This window comes from Schistocerca nitens, chromosome 2 (assembly GCF_023898315.1).
Source record: "Schistocerca nitens isolate TAMUIC-IGC-003100 chromosome 2, iqSchNite1.1, whole genome shotgun sequence".
Lineage (NCBI taxonomy): Eukaryota > Metazoa > Arthropoda > Insecta > Orthoptera > Acrididae > Schistocerca > Schistocerca nitens.
Genome location: NC_064615.1, coordinates 957,171,833 through 957,190,017, shown reverse-complemented (window position 1 = coordinate 957,190,017; position 18,185 = coordinate 957,171,833). Strand labels below are relative to the sequence as shown.

The 18,185-nt window shown below is 39.2% G+C and overlaps 1 protein-coding gene across 1 annotated transcript in view; it reads right to left on the bottom strand.

Annotated features, from left to right (window-relative positions):
• The window catches only part of LOC126237278 (probable G-protein coupled receptor CG31760), a 360,570-nt gene that overhangs the window by 46,313 nt on the left and 296,072 nt on the right, over nt 1-18,185 (bottom strand). The window contains exons 7-8 of the mRNA XM_049947213.1: nt 4,177-4,391; nt 3,697-3,835 (exon numbers count right to left, since the gene is read on the bottom strand). Coding sequence (XP_049803170.1) covers nt 3,697-3,835; nt 4,177-4,391 — 354 coding nt within the window. The remainder of the gene's footprint in view (nt 1-3,696; nt 3,836-4,176; nt 4,392-18,185) is intronic.

Genomic DNA, 18,185 nt, shown 5'->3' with positions numbered 1-18,185 from the left:
GATACGTTTGAAGTTCTCTAACACTATTGATACAGCAATAAGGAATAGCGCAGTAGGCAGTACAGTTGAAGAGGAATGGACATCTCTAAAAAGGGCCATCACAGAAGTTGGGAAGGAAAACATAGGTACAAAGAAGGTAGCTGCAAAGAAACCATGGGTAACAGAAGAAATACTTCAGTTGATTGATGAAAGGAGGAAGTACAAACATGTTCCGGGAAAATCAGGAATACAGAAATACAAGTCGCTGAGGAATGAAATAAATAGGAAGTGCAGGGAAGCTAAGATGAAATGGCTGCAGGAAAAATATGAAGACATCGAAAAAGGTATGATTGTCGGAAGGACAGACTCAGCATACAGGAAAGTCAAAACAACCTTTGGTGACATTAAAAGCAATGGTGGTAATATTAAGAGTGCAACAGGAATTCCACTGTTAAATGCAAAGGAGAGAGCAGATAGGTGGAAAGAATACATTGAAAGCCTCTATGAGGGTGAAGATTTGTCTGCTGTGATAGAAGAAGAAACAGGAGTCGATTTAGAAGAGATAGGGGATCCAGTGTTAGAAACAGAATTTAAAAGAGCTTTGGAGGACTTACGGTCAAATAAGGCAGAAGGGATAGATAACATTCCATCAGAATTTCTAAAATCATTGGGGGAAGTGGCAACAAAATGACTATTCACGTTGGTGTGTAGAATATATGAGTCTGGCGACATACCATCTGACTTTCAGAAAAGCATCATCCACACAATTCCGAAGACGGCAAGAGCTGACAAGTGTGAGAATTATCGCACAATCAGCTTAACAGCTCATGCATCGAAGCTGCTTACAAGAATAATATACAGAAGAATGGAAAAGAAAATTGAGAATGCGCTAGGTGACGATCAGTTTGGCTTTCGGAAAAGTAAAGGGACGAGAGAGGCAATTCTGACGTTACGGCTAATAATGGAAGCAAGGCTAAAGAAAAATCAAGACACTTTCATAGGATTTTTGGACCTGGAAAAAGCGTTTGACAATATAAAATGGTGCAAGCTGTTCGAGATTCTGAAAAAAGTAGGGGTAAGCTATAGGGAGAGACAGGTCGTATACAATATGTACAACAACCAAGAAGGAATAGTAAGAGTGGACGATCAAGAACAAAGTGCTCGTATAAAATAGGGTGTAAGACAAGGCTGTAGCCTTTCGCCCCTACTCTTCAATCAGTACATCGAGGAAGCAATGATGGAAATAAAAGAAAGGTTCAGGAGTGGAACTAAAATACAAGGTGAAAGGATATCAATGATACAATTCGCTGATAACATTGCTATCCTGAATGAAAGTGAAGAAGAATTAAATGATCTGCTGAATGGAATGAACAGTCTAATGAGTACACAGTATGGTTTGAGAGTAAATCAGAGAAAGACGAAGGTAATGAGAAGTAGTAGAAATGAGAACAGCGAGAAACTTAACATCAGGATTGATGGTCACGAAGTCAATGAAGTTAAAGAATTCTGCTACCTAGGCAGTAAAATAACCAATGACGGACGAAGCAAGGAGGACATCAAAAGCAGACTCGTTATGGCAAAAAAAGGCATTTCTGGCCAAGAGAAGTCTACTAATATCAAATACCGGCCTTAATTTGAGGAAAAAATTTCTGAGGATGTACGTCTGGAAACATGGACTGTGGGAAAACCAGAATAGAAGAGAATCGAAGCATTTGTGATGTGGTGCTATAGACGAAATGTTGAAAATTAGGTGGACTGATAAGGTAAGGAATGAGGAGGTTCCACGCAGAATCGGAGAGGAAAGGAATATTTGGAAAACACTGATAACGAGAAGGGACAGGATGATAGGACATCTGCTAAGACATGAGGGAATGACTTCCATGGTACTAGAGGGAGCTGTAGAGGGCAAAAACTGTAGAGGAAGACAGAGATTGGAATACGTCAAGCAAATAATTGAGGACGTAGGTTGCCAGTACTACTCTGAGATGAAGAGGTTAGCACAGGAAAGGAATTCGTGGCAGGCCGCATCAAACCAGTCAGTAGACTGATGAAAAAAAAAAACTGCTGATAGCACTTGAAGTCCTGATGCAGTTGAGATGCAGTTGATATAAGCAATCCCTCCCCTTTCCTTCCTTTCTCCCCCCACCTCCTTCAGTTTACATAACAGGAAACTATTTCACTTAACTTTTATCGTAATACACGGATACACATATTTTGCAAGGGAAGATTGCACAATCACATTAAATGAAAATTGGAAATATCACAATGTTAAGTGTAGTTGAAACTTGTTACAAGTGTGTGTCAGAACAGAACTTGAACCACAAACCACATATTTCATGAGGCAGAGGCTGGAATTCATCTGCTTCAAGTTGAAGAGACTTTTGTAGTAATTATATCGATAGCTGCTGCTAATGCACTAGCTGCTGCTGTTGGCCCAGAAACAAACCAATTCAGAGTCCATATTACCGAACAACTTTCTTTTTCCTCATTGTAAATGCTATACCCACAATAAGTGGATATCAATGCAAGTGTCAGAAACTAGGAGAGAAATGGAAATGGCAAGGTGAAAGTGCAGTCTGCAGAAGAGCAAATGATACCAAGCTGTAGTCAAGTTTGACAAAACTGACCAATGGCAGACATGACACAACTAGGACAAGCCCAAAGCAATCTATGCAGCAACAACATACAAAGTGAGAACCTTCACCACAATGATATCAACAGGCCAGGAACAAAGAGAGAGGCAATCCAAACATGACTGTAGAGAAGAACCAAGTGCCAAGTGAGGTTATTATCAAATAGTCCACTATACAGTGCTGATAATATCAGGTGCAAGTACAGAAGTGGTCCAGCACACATTTCCATTCGCTGGGTAACAGTATTTATACAGGCCATGAGAAACACTATCGGCCAGCATATTCATGTGGCGAGATGGATAGCATGCTCGTTATGCAAGCACAGCACTACTATGCTTTCCAATGACCATCTAGGTGATTTACAATGGCAGTCATTCAGTGTCCTGGAGTTCACTACCAGAATACCCTTACCAAAAGAAACAAGAGTTGAGCTTAGCACAGGATTTTTAATTTGATGTTTGGATGAGACTGACTTAAAAATCACTAGTTCCTCATCAGTAATACCTAACTCTTTACTTTTAATAGCTCTCCATTTTGAACAAGCACATTTACCTATGTCATATATATTCTATGCACTAATTATCAAATTAGTAGATCTGAACTACATCAATCCAGAAAAGCGAAGGTATCAATATGTATGGCTAAAACGCAAAAACTACTACAAGAGCAGACAGTTCATTCACTGTACAATTTAAAATATTGAGTACTGTGCTGCCACATCATCAGAAAGTAAATGGTGGTTTCTCCAACAACAATCAAAGAAGAGTTGATACAAAAAACATACATACCCCACACTCTTCGTTCTCTCTTTTTTCCTTTCCCCACCCCCTCACCTACTGCCACAGTGTGAGAAGTGTTTGCAAATTTAATTACTGTGTGTGTGTGTGTGTGTGTGTGTGTGTGTGTGTGTGTGTGTGAATGCACACAAGGTCGCATGTCTGTTACTTTGTACTGGGAATGGTTGTCTGTCATCATAGCATTGTTTAACAAAGAATTTATTATTTTCTTTACTATATTATGAGGCAATTTAGTTATTACTTATTTTTTATTTAGATTGTTCTATTAGAATTTCTCACATACTTACTGGAATGCAATCATAGTAATGTTCACAATTGCAATATTGTAAATGGCATAGCTGATGAGTCGGGCCTCATTATACAGTGATTCTGCATTGCGAACATTATAGCAGACTCTTATACCCCATGCCAGGAAAAGCACTTCACCTGTTTGAAACAACAATAGAGCCTTAAACATAACAAAAATTTTATTTTGCACATGGAAACTAAAATCAAATAATCATATGACAGTTCTCAGTTATGTTCAAATCAATGAATTGTTTGTGCTAATCATGAATAGCTGGCGAAAAAATGCTGTACGATCCAAAAAAAAAAAAAAATTCCATACGAACATTCACAGTTTATATCTGTAGTTTTCATTATCATCTATAGTATTCATAGTTTTTGGTATGGAGACTGGATCCACTAGTTATGAAAGAACTTATAACAGACTTCTTGCAAACTTGCATAAATGACTTGACAACATTATTTATTATTTTAGAACCTACCTATAGCTAGACTGTGATCCCACCAGTTGTAGGAGCATTGCTTAAACCTAAGGCCTATGCTATCATGTATTTCTTCTGCTGTAGGTGGAGCACTCAGAGTCCATGTTCCCAAGTAGATGAGCATAACTAGCAGAATGGGAAACATCCACTGGAGCAATTGTTTATCTGTCAGCTTCACCTTATGTGCTGACTTTACCCTGTATGTTAGCGATACCCTAAAACACAATGAAACTCATATTAAAACATGATATTTGATATTGGAAACACACACACACACACACACACACACACACACACACAGAGAGAGAGAGAGAGAGAGAGAGAGAGAGAGAGAGAGGTGGGAGATGAGATGTGCTAGTGCACAGTCTGCTACATGTTCTCAATGCTAGTGCAAGTTTACAAGCTGTGCTACCATGCTCCTTTTCTGTGCATGTTTGTATCTGTTGCATGGTGAGTGGTTATCTTAACCTCTTCTGTCTTGACAAATTAAATATAATCATTAAACAATATTTTCACAATAAAGAAGAGAAATATTAACATAGAATACATTGTGCAACACTAAATATTCTAAACACTTTGATGGTTGGTTGATTTCGGAGATTCTTCACACTATGGATAGACACATTAGCGTCAAAAGTGAAATCTAGGATGACAACATCTGTAAAAAGTTTCAAACATTACTTTAACAGGCAGTACAGACAAAACATCTCCCAGAAAATGAAAAAAGCTTCAAGTAACTGATGCTGGTGAATAATTTTGTTAGCTCAGTCATACATTGGTTTTTGAATCATGTGTTGTTTCTCATATATGACTTCTGGAAATAAGCTCTACTGTTTTCTGATATAGTAATCATAATGCTTGTTTCTCATCATTTCAATATTGTGTTGTTGTTGTTGTGGTCTTCAGTCCTGAGACTGGTTTGATGCAGCTCTCCATGCTACTCTATCCTGTGCAAGATTCTTCATCTCCCAGTACCTACTGCAACCAACAACCTTCTGAATCTGCTTAGTGTATTCATCTCTTGGTCTCCCTCTACGATTTTTACCCTCCACGCTGCCCTCCAATGCTAAATTTGCGATCCCTTGATGCCTCAAAACATGTCCTACCAACCGATCCCTTCTTCTAGTCAAGTTGTGCCACAAACTTCTCTTCTCCCCAATCCTATTCAATACCGCCTAATTAGTTACGTGATCTACCCATCTTATCTTCAGCATTCTTCTGTAGCACCACATTTCGAAAGCTTCTATTCTCTTCTTGTCCAAATTAGTTATCGTCCATGTTTCACTTCCATACATGGCTACACTCCATACAAATACTTTCAGAAATGACTTCCTGACACTTAAATCTATACTTGATGTTAACAAATTTCTCTTCTTGAGAAATGCTTTCCTTGCCATTGCCAGTCTACATTTTATATCCTCTCTACTTCGACCATCATTAGTTATTTTACTCCCTAAATAGCAAAACTCCTTTACTACTTTAAGTGTCTCATTTCCTAGTTTAATCCCCTCAGCATCACCCGATTGAATTTGACTACATTCCATTATCCTCGTTTTGCTTTTGTTGATGTTCATCTTATATCCCCCTTTCAAGACACTGTCCATTCCATTCAACTGCTCTTCCAAGTCCTTTGCTGTCTCTGACAGAATTACAATGTCATCGGCGAACCTCAAAGTTTTTACTTCTTCTCCATGAATTTTAATACCTACTCTGAATTTTTCTTTTGTTTCCTTTACTGCTTGCTCAATATACAGATTGAATAACATCGGGGAGAGGCTACAACCCTGTCTCACTCCTTTCCCAACCACTGTTTCCCTTTCATGCCCCTCGACTCTTATAACTGCCATCTGGTTTCTGTACAAATTGTAAATAGCCTTTCACTCCCTGTATTTTACCCCTGCCACCTTCAGAATTTGAAAGAGAGTATTCCAGTTAACGTTGTCAAAAGCTTTCTCTAAGTCTACAAATGCTAGAAACGTAGGTTTGCCTTTTCTTAATCTAGCTTCTAAGATAAGTCGTAAGGTTAGTATTGCCTCACGTGTTCCAACATTTCTATGGAATCCAAACTGATCTTCCCCGAGGTCCGCTTCTACCAGTTTTTCCATTCGTCTGTAAAGAATTCGCGTTAGTATTTTGCAGCTGTGACTTATTAAACTGATAGTTCGGTAATTTTCACATCTGTCAACACCTGCTTTCTTTGGGATTGGAATTATTATATTCTTCTTGAAGTCTGTGGGTATTTCGCCTGTCTCATACATCTTGCTCACCAGATGGTAGAGTTTTGTCATGACTGGCTCTCCCAAGGCCATCAGTAGTTCTAATGGAATGTTGTCTACTCCCGGGGCCTTGTTTCGACTCAGGTCTTTCAGTACTCTGTCAAACTCTTCACGCAGTATCTTATCTCCCATTTCATCTTCATCTACATCCTCTTCCATTTCCATAATATTGTCCTCAAGTACATCGCCCTTGTATAAACCCTCTATATACTCCTTCCACCTTTCTGCCTTCCCTTCTTTGCTTAGAACTGGGTTGCCATCTGCACTCTTGATATTCATACAAGTGGTTCTCTTCTCTCCAAAGGTCTCTTTAATATTCCTGTAGGCAGTATCTATCTTACCCCTAGTGAGACAAGCCTCTACATCCTTACATTTGTCCTCTAGCCATCCCTGCTTAGCCATTTTGCACTTTCTGTCGATCTCATTTTTGAGACGTTTGTATTCCCTTTTGCCTGCTTCATTTACTGAATTTTTATATTTTCTCCTTTCATCAATTAAATTCAATATTTCTTCTGTTACCCAAGGATTTCTATTAACCCTCGTCTTTTTACCTACTTGATCCTCTGCTGCCTTCATTACTTCATCCCTCAGAGCTACCCATTCTTCTTCTACTGTATTTCTTTCCCCCATTCCTGTCAATTGTTCCCTTATGCTCTCCCTGAAACTCTCTACAACCTCTGGTTCTTTCAGTTTATCCAGGTCCCATCTCCTTAAATTCCCACCTTTTTGCAGTTTCTTCAGTTTCAATCTGCAGTTCATAACCAATAGATTGTGGTCAGAATCCACATCTGCCCCTGGAAATGTCTTACAATTTAAAACCTGGTTCCTAAATCTCTGTCTTACCATTATATAATCTATCTGATACCTATAGCATCTCCAGGATTCTTCCAGGTATACAACCTTCTTTTATGATTCTTGAACCAAGTGTTAATATTAGGGCAGGTAATTGCCTGGTTAGGCCACTATTTTGATTTCTCCTTGACTTAACAAAAATTCATCCAAACCAGATTAGTTTGCATGTTAAAATCAAGTGTAAACCTGAAAAGCCAAGCATATTTCGAAAGCAGTATAACATTTACATGAGAGTGGTATTGGGAAATTGGCTTACAAAAGCCAATTTCGGGATTCCCTCACAATCATAGTGTACGTGAAAGATACTATACACTGTATTCAACCACAACACATGATCAAAAGCATGAACTTAAGCTGATAAAGTGACAGATCATTACTGGACTTTTTGACATAAACAGTTAGTAAGCATAAATGCCATTTTTGCAGTGAACCTTGGTTATTGTACAGCTGATCACATTTTTACCTACAGATCAGAACACATTGTCATTTTCAGTAATAAGAGGTCCAAAATGATCTCCGTAGCGTGCCTGAACTTCTTGTTATGGCCTGGGATTAAATGGAAGTGAAAGAGATATGCTTAAGAGAGTTTTGTATCGATTTAAGCAATTGTTTCAGCTGTATACAGTACGATTTTGTTAAATGGGAATAAATAGCAGGAAATGCTACTTGAGAGGAGAAGGAACAAACAAAATCACAGGAACACATGGCTGGAAATGCATTCCAAGGGGGTACACCCACATGAAGGCGAAGATCTTTCACAGTTTAGATTTCATTGGCTGAAAGCTCACAACAGAACATGTCATGCAAGTAAAAATGTTCTGTCTGTATAGTGTATTAGATCCACTCTCAAGAGGGCAGTGAGCTGGAGCACCATCATGTGGTAATCAAATTGTTCTTTGGACCACCAAACCTATGTCTTTCAGCAGGGGAGGCCAGGTCACCTGCAGGAAGCACAGATATGTCTAGCTTATGAGGCACTGTGGAAGAATGACAGGTATAGATTCTCCATAGCCCACAGGTGGGTGTTGGGAAGGTTTTATGATCTCACTTCTTCTAATGATAACCTCACCTGTGAATATGGTAGATGAAAGAAATCACAGCACTGCAATAGCCTGTGTGATCAACTAATGACAAACCATCACTGCTGAGTAAGTCCAGAGGTAATAAGGCCAGGTTTTAAATTGTTCTGTCTGTATAGTGTATTAGATCCACTCTCAAGAGGGCAGTGAGCTGGAGCACCATCATGTGGTAATCAAATTGTTCTTTGGACCACCAAACCTATGTCTTTCAGCAGGGGAGGCCAGGTCACCTGCAGGAAGCACAGATATGTCTAGCTTGTGAGGCACTGTGGAAGGATGACAGGTCTCACAACATTGTCCCCAATAATTCCTACCCACATGATGAAGCTGAACCAATACTTATGGTTTGCTGTTTCCATAACATGTAGATTCTCCATAGACCACAGGTGGGTGTTGGGAAGGTTTTATGATCTCACTTCTTCTAATGATAACCTCACCTGTGAATATGGTAGATGAAAGAAATCACAGCACTGCAATAGCCTGTGTGATCAACTAATGACAAACCATCACTGCTGAGTAAGTCCAGAGGTAATAAGGCCTATACACTTTGTTAAGTGACGTAGACAGTTGTAGCTGGTGTGGAGAATGTTCCACACAGTAATCTGGCTTACTCCCTTGCTGGTGGGCCACCTGCCTGGTACTGATACTGAGGTCACTATGTAAGATCTTTTACCTCCAATTTCAGGTGGATGTACCTCCATTGGAATGCATTGCTGCCCATGTGCCCATTTCACATTTTTTGTTCCTTATCCTCCCACGCACAATTCCTTACAGTTTGTCCCCATTTAGCAAAATCATCACGTATATGACTTACCAATCATTACAGAATACGTATCATTACAGAATACGTGAAAAGCATTTTTCAGGAAGAAGAAAGTTAGGCCTAGTTATTGTATGGTAATAACACATTAAAAACGTAAATAGTACCAGTTTTTTTTTCTTTTCTGACCCAATGGTGTAGAAGTGGGTTCATAGAACACTATGGGCATACACAAGAGTCCCATGTGGAATGAGCACTGGGTATATTGGTGTGCAATCGTACAGTATTTAAATGGAACTAGAATATTGTCCTAGTCCAAGATAGTTCATTCGGTAGGTGACTGCATCATATTTATGACTAATTAATGATAGTTCATGTATTAATGCATATGTGGAGGATCAAAGGGAGGAGGTTCTGCTTGGTTCCGGCACATACTCTGAAACTTTGGAAAGGATCCACTCTCTTATTCTTCTGAGATACACCTGCTGCAGGGAGATGCAGAGTTTCACTTAGGATAGGAAATGTACACTCCCAACCCCTTATCTCTCTGCTACGTGATATGTGTATGTAATATGTATGAAAATAGTCATTAGAGATTTCGCTATCACGTAATAACACTTTTCTGAATTTAGCTTGCACTTTAAAGTACATATAAAGAGAAGTGTGTTAAATATGGAACAAAAGGGATAAATTAATAACCAGTTTTCAGGGGCTAAAGAACCGACCCAAAAATTTTTATACCTGTTAACTCCAAATTATGTAGCATGTTGTCCTAAAAGCTAGATGAAACCATCCACTCTGATTTACTGAACTAAACAACAAAATCGAAAAAAATTATACACTCAACAGCTAAGTAAAATACGAATCACAACTCAACCCAACGTTCTACCATGTATGGTGCACTGTATACGAAAATAACAATATTAATTCCACCTGACATTCTAACTGTATATTTTGTCAGTCCTCACTCATATGAAAATGTCACGGAGAACGTCAGTAAGGCAGAAGAACTACTGCACAGATGAACAATAAGCTATCACGGAGAACGTCAGTAAGGCAGAAGAACTACTGCACAGATGAACAATAAGCTATCACGGAGAACGTCAGTAAGGCAGAAGAACTACTGCACTGATGAACAATAAGCTAAAGGACAGCTATCGCTGGACTCACGCAATGGAGAAGGTGGACAATGAATCAGTAGCAGAGCTCCATAATTCTGGGTGGACAATGAATCAGTAGCTGAGCTCGATAATTCTGGAGCGGAGGATACTACAGCCTCTCAAATTAAAGTGTTAAATATATAAGAAAATAAATTCTAATCCCATAGACTAAAACAAGTAATAAAAGTTTAAATCAAAGTACTTTTCAAGAACGTTTGACAATACACTACTTGTATCCAACTAACACATAATAAAGGTGATGTATCATCTCTGTATAACTATCAATCTTTACCACTTACACCAGTCACATGAAAAATGATCGTATGCTGCATGCATAAAACGATAACGCAATGTTTTGACTCTAATGATATACTTAGCTCCTCACAACATGGATTCAGGTCAGCATTTCTACAACCAAGTCGATTAAGTGGTAGAAAAGGCATAATATGCTGTTTTGAAAATATAGATTATCTTCGCAACAATGTAGGAACTAAGTAGAGCAGTGTCGCCAATTTAATTGTTTCCCAACTAGATCTAGTTTTTCTAAAGGCCATCTGGTTGACAAATTTTAGATCTGGTTGTTAGTGGGAAATTTAGTCTTTTTAAAAATATTGTCTGGTTGAATTCTAGTCTTTTTAATATATTCTTCAAAAAAATTATTTTGTTCATTTCCAAAGGTGAGTGTTGAATTTCAATATCTTCAATTTGCACAACAACTCTTCCCAAAAGTTTGGGGAAGAGTGGTTAAGAAATCCGAAATTTGTGCATTGGCATTCCGTAAAGTGTGCCGCTGTACTATAAGAGCTCGGTTAGCTGGTGCAGAAAATTTGCTTTCCTGTAACTGCTTAAACAATAAAATCTTTTAAAAAACACAAGCGTAATTGCTACTGGTACTCAACAAAGTAACTAACGAGTTCAAGAATACGGTACGTTAAGTACGAAACTATTATACTTTATTTTGTATTATTTAAAGGTATAAGCGTAACATTCAAATTTCTAGAACAAAATGTTTAAATATTTTAAAATTTTGAAATAGTGACACAGTGATTTGAATAATGCACGATGCGATACAATATTTCAATTATAATTATCGCATTTCCATTGCCGAGGACCGAGCAGTTGAGCCAAATGCAACTTCGCGAGTGCTGCATGTCAGTAGTAGCCGCGCCTGTGCTACCGTAAAATGGGGCGACTTTGTGTCTGGTGGGGTGACTTTGTGACAAGGGATCGAGTTTTCGTATTTTAAATCTCGCGCCGCGACCGCTCGTCTCAGGAAAGAGCTGAACCACGCATTTCGTTTGTCAGACATGCCACGCCACGTAGCGGCAGCAGGGTGAAGCTTCTGCACACGCATAGTTCCTTCCGACACCGTTGCTTCGAAACGCTGTTATTTACGTTTTCGTAAAACGAGGGAAACTTTATATTGTGAAAACGTTTATGTTAAGGACGCAACTAAAACAGGTATGTACATTTGTTTGTTAATATGTTGGGCAAATTATTGTAGAATATCGATTAAATCAAGCCATGTTTGTTGAACATATGAGACAAAAACTGAAATGCACGCACTTTGTGTGGCGACTTTGTGACACCCCAACTTGTCACAAAGTCACCCCACCATGGTTTTAGGTTATATTTTATCACGTTTTTTTGTCTTTCAAGCACTGAAAAGAAGATGAGGTCTTATAAAAGGAAGTTGGGTGCAAGAGCCTATAGAAGTTACTCTCCAGAGACGTTAGATAAAGCCGTTAAATTGGTTTTAACAAAGAAAATGACCCTGCGAGCAGCATCTGAAAGGTTAGTGGCAGTTCTTTAATTTTTCATACACTGTCACACAGGAAGTAAACGTTTTATTGGATACTGTAAGACTAAAATAGACGTTTAGATGACCATCTGTTTGGCGTTTTTAAGCAAATTCTTCTGCTTGAATAGGGAGCAAAATACAGCTATGTACACCAGGAAGTTACCTACATTCCTTTATTTTGTTACAAACTTTACTGTCATAAAACGGGTTTTTACACCAATTTGCAACTTCTGGCATTTGTAAAGGAAGCATTTATGCAAATTTTAAACCTACCTTCGTAAAATTCTGATATTTTTGGCATTTTTTCTATTAAACATCTTTTAAAAGGTATGGTATTTTTTCTGAATTATACCATACTGGTATATATGTTTTATACGTTCTTTTTCTCTGCTTTTAGGTTCAATATTCATCGAAACACATTGTGGAACAAAACCAAAGAGATAAAACGTTCGACCACCTCAAACTCAGAGACAGTCAAACCTAAAAGACAGCATGGGGGTCAACCTATTTTTACAAAAGAAGAAGAGGATACATTCGTTGCTCATTCCATTGCAATGGCATCTTATGGTTTCCCAATGACATTACTTGATTTGCGCTGTGTCGTCAAATCATATCTAGATCGAACCGGAAGAAAATTTCCCGTGTTTGGAAATGGAAACTTTCTTGGGAGAGAGTGGGCCATGTCATTTATGAAGCGGCATAAGTATGTTCTCTCCGAACGTGTCGCCAAAAATATCACATATGCAAGAGCTGCGACTGATACTGAAGTGATTGACTCATATTTTGAGCATTTAGAGAAGGAGTTAGAGGGTATTCCGCCAGAAAAAATTTGGAATTACGACGAAACGAACGTCCAGGACGATCCGGGAAGCAAAAAAGTGTTGGTCAGAAGAGGAGCAAAATATCCAGAGCGGATACAAAATTGTTCCAAAGCGTGTACTTCGATTATGGTCTGTGGGAACGCCGCAGGACAGTTGGCTCCACTATACGTAAATTACAAGGCCGAGAACATGTGGTCGACCTGGACCGAAAATGGACCTGAAGGAGCCCGCTACAATCGTACTAAATCTGGATGGTTTGATCACCAAGTGTTTGAGGACTGGTTCATCAATCTTATGCTCTCCATACTGAAACAACAAGATGGCCAAAAAGTTCTTATTGGCGATAATTTGAGTTCGCATATTAACCTAGAGGTTATTCGACTCTGCGAAAAGTATGGGATAAAATTTATCGCACTCCCACCAAATGCGACACATCTACTGCAACCGCTAGATGTTGCCATATTCAGAGTTCTAAAACTGATTTGGCATAAAATTTTGTCAGATTGGAAGCAATCGACATCTGGTAGCCGGTGCACATCAGTTTCAAAAGATGAACTGCCTGGTCTGTTAAAGAAAATGATGGAGAAGCTGCAGGAGAACATCATAAAAAATCTCCAGTCAGGATTTAGGAAGACTGGGATTTTTCCGCTTAACAAAATGGAAGTCCTCCAAAGACTCCTGAAGGCCGTCTTGGAAGAGAGCCTACAGTCCTTATCAGGAGTGGTTGGTGAGATCTTCATAGAAGAACTGCAGAAGAAGAGAGAAGAGGTTACAGGATGCCGGGCCCCCAAGAGAAGGAGAAGGCTCACTGTTCCAGCAGGCAGAAGTATCTCCAGTGCCGAAATCGAAGCCAGTAGGGCGGAACAGCCGAAAGGGAAGAACACAAAAGCCAGCACTTCCTCCAGACCCAGCGGATCCCAGGAAAAGGCTGTACTGGCAGGTGAGATGTCTGAAGAAAGCTCTTCAGATGAAGACAACAGCAGAGAGAGGAACTGGACGGATGAAGATCCCAGTGACCCCGACGTGCTGGATGAATCTTTCAGCTGTTTGGAGGATTCAGAACCTGAAATGTCTCCCACAAAAGTGATTCCAAATGATAAAGACGTCTTGGGAATCGACAGCATGGCTCCTGAAAAAAACGTTGTCAAAGTGGATGATTTTGTAGTGGTGAACTTTGAAGGGAAACTTTTTCCAGGAAGGGTGACTGAAGAAAAACAAGAGGGCTACATTGTCAGCGTTATGGAGAGGACCAAGATGTTCTGGAAGTGGCCTACTAAAGAAGATGCTATTCTGTACTCCAAAGAAGAAGTTTTGTACACTATCGACCCCCCAAGACCGGTAGGAAAGCGAGGGTTCTTTGAGGTGAAAAATCTAGATTATGGAGCTCCTTTTTCATCACTTGTAAAAATGATGTAGCTCTACCAAAGCATCAAACACATGTACATTGATTAACTATACTTTTTGATTGGTCAAAATTGTGACATTATTTTTTCCCATACTTTGTAACCCAAAAACAATGTTGTCACAAAGTCACCCCACAGGGTGGGGTGACTTTGTGACAGAGTTTTCCCTTTATATAGTCGTTCATAAAAAAGATACAAACTTTTTGAAGACATAATCTTGTAAAGGAAGGTTGTAGCTATCTTATGATGCCATCCGTTTCAGTTTATGTTAAAAATTGATCAGTGTACGAGTGAAAACATGCAAAACTTGTCACAAAGTCACCCCATTTTACGGTAGTCAGAGTGATTGATTATAGTTTTGTTGAAATGGGTAAAGCTAAACCCCAATACACCCAAAAGTTTAGGGAAGAGTGGTTAAGAAATCCGAAATTTGTGCATTGGCATTCCGTAAAGTGTGCCCCTGTACTATAAGAGCTCGGTTAGCTGGTGCAGAAAATCACGCAGAAAGAGAAAAACATAAATCTGCAGTTTATATCTTTTCCTCCCAAGAGAGGCAAAAATTATTTTCAAAGTCGTGGAGGATTCCGTAGGATGTAACGAAACTGAAGAGTCACATCCGGGTTTAAAGATATTGTTATTACAAACTGGATTAAGTAACATCATACGAAGTGTAGTGTTGTTATCAAGAATGTTCTTGGGCCCTATTTTGCGAAAGATCTGAAAATTGATGTTGAGGCTATGTACAGTATTTTAATTGATGAATAAACTGATATTAGTGTCATTTAAGTTGTAGCAATAGCTATATTTTACTGCAGCAAAACATCTCAAAAGACACCTCTTACACTAGCCGAGCTTGAAAAATGCAATGCTGAGCCTACTGTATCAGCTGCTAAAGTAGCGTTGAAGGAAGTTATCCTAGAAGTTAACCTACGTTTAAAGAAATTGCAGGGAATAGGAACAGATAATTCTAGTGTGATGGTTGGTATTAATAATGGAGTATATGAAGTAAGTTACTTAAAACGGAGGCTCCACATTCGATACTTATAAAAGAATAGGGACAGATAATGCTAGTGTGTTGGTTGGTATCAATAATGGAGTGCTTAAAGTACCTAAATTGGAGGTTCCACATCTGATACCGTACTTATAAAAGTGTCTGTCATTCCATTCTGTTGGCTACGTCTGCAGCAACTGTAGAATGTCTTCCAGGAAAATTGGACTTCTCGATTAGGCAAAGCTACGACTGGTTTTCTTGATATTCTTCACGACAGCTCTTTTATCGCCAGATTTTCCCAGTCCTAAATGGTGGGGAGGAACCACTAAAAATCCGCCAAGCTTGTGACAGGAGATGGTTATCTACTGAACCTGCGGTATGTGGAATAATTGATAAATGGCTCTATTTAAAAACTCTTGAAAGCGTTAGACTCAGCGAAAAATGCTACATAGCTGAAACACTCTTTACGATGTTCAGTGACGAACTTAATTTAGTATATTTTGCAATTTTTGTGACCTATCCTTTCATGTCGTCAGAGAGTCGTCAAGGAATTCGAGTCAAATGGTATGGACCCATGCAACTTACTAGAGGACTTGGTAGTTCTCATTCAAGCTTTTCTTGTGCAAGTTGCCATTCCTACCTACCCCGTTTAAGAAAATATCTTGCCAATGATATCGAAAATCAGCTAGATTCAAAGCCATATCTTGGATACTCGTTCGAAAAAGAATCTGAAATTAGAAATAAAATAACCGAAGAAGAAGAAAAAATTAGAGAAAGATGTGGGAAATATGTTTTTTCAGTCGTTAAACAGTTACAGAAAAGATTGCGTGATAAAACTGAAGTCTTGTGGAAATTACATCTTCTCGTAATTTCAAAGGCGCTTGTAGTGACAAAAGAACCCTTAATTCACCTCTTAGAAAGCTCTCAGTTGGATAGTGATACAGTTGCCAGAACTGAATTACAGTGACAAAAATTGACAATCGACCAATGGGATAACATTAACAATTCTGTCGATTTCTGGTGTGAGCTTTTCAATTACCATGGCGCCAATGATGACAATCCCTTCAAAGAATTTGCATTATGAAGGCTCGTCCTTCTTTGGTTGGACAGCAGGGTAGAAAGACTACCTTGTGAGTGTGTCATGAACCATATAGTCTTTTCACTGGTTCTTCCATCTGTGAAAACCAAGCATTGCAAAATGAATCAGTTAAATCTGATATTCACATCTAACGCTTTATTTTACCTATTTCAACCTTTATTTATGAAAAGACAATGATGTCACCTTTGATTTGATATATGCGCATTAAGGAGACCACAAGGAAAATCTTTTTCTCGTGGCATCAAGCACAAGAATCGAAATTAATTGAAGACCTCTATTGTAAACAATGATATGGGACAAGATGGTTGTCTGGTAAACTGTGCAGTAAAGATTCAACAGAGTCTCATAAATAAAATATTTCAAGTACATCTGTTATGATTTTTTTATTCATGTAAGTAGTTTTCAAATATTTCTAGAGTAATGGTACATTTTTAAAATCGTACAGTCTGCTCTGAATTTTATTCTTAAGAAGACAGTACGTCAAAGGACAGGACTACTTTGCATTGTTTACTTGCAAACTGAGTGCATTTAACACGAGTTACCGTTGACTGACCAAGGTTTACCTGCGTGATGAGTTAACTAAACATTGTGTGAAACCTCTCAAAAATAAAAATTTAAACGGTTCGAATTGTTTCAGTTTATGATACCAAGATTTCCATTACCATGTTTTGAAATAATGAACTACAACAACCTCGACAATCAATCCATAGGGGTTTCGACAAAACCGTAGAAGCACCAAAAACACAATGCACTACCATGCCTAATACGGTGTAGGAAACCTTCTGGCAGTTAAAACCGCTTTCTGTCGTTTCGCAATCGATAAATACAGGTTCTGCATGTTTTTCAACCTTGTACCATTCTTCCAACAAAACAATAGCGAGTTCAGGTAACAATGATGAAGGCGGATAGTGTACATGCACCGTCTCTCCAAAGTATACCAGAAAGACAATAATATTGAGATTTCGGTGACTGTGGTGACAACGGGATGCGTGACGATTCCTACTCACTAAACTAGTCCTGGATGATGCGAGCTGTGGGAATGGAGGCCCTGTCGTCTTGGAACACGGCCTCACCACTGGGGAACAAACACTGTACCACGGAATGGACCTGATCAGCCAAAATAGTCATTTAATTCTTGGAGGCACGACGATACGGCTGCCCAAATCACCACCGAACCCCTATCACGTTCCGTTCTTGGAACGTAAACTCAGCCAGAAGTTGGAAACGGTAATATAAAAATCATCTGACCGCAAAATCTTCTTTCATTGCTCCATAGTCTAGGTTTAATAGTTTTGGCACCACGTTTTCCTGTTACGGGCGATTCCATCACTGATGAGTCGTTCGGCCAGCCGGAGTGGCCGTGCGGTTCTAGGCGTTACAGTTTGGAACCGCGAGACCGCTACTGTCGCAGGTTCGAATCCTGCCTCGGGCATGGATGAGTGTGATGTCCTTAGGTTAGTTAGGTTTAAGTAGTTCTAAGTTGTAGAGGACTGATGACCTCAGAAGTTGAGTCCCATAGTGCTTTTCCTACAATTCCCTGCTTATGCAGCTCACTTCGTGTTGTTAAAGTGCTGACAGGGTTCGCGAGTGCGAATTCAGTTCTGCGGTGACTTTACAGCTGCCGTCCTCTGTCTCTCTCTCTCTCTCATATCCGTTACAGCTTCTTCAATGACCGGCCGGAACAATCACTCAGCACACTCTTCCACCCGTGTTGTGAATTAGCGGATGATTTATGCTTTCTCTGTATGCGGCATAAATCTTCGATAA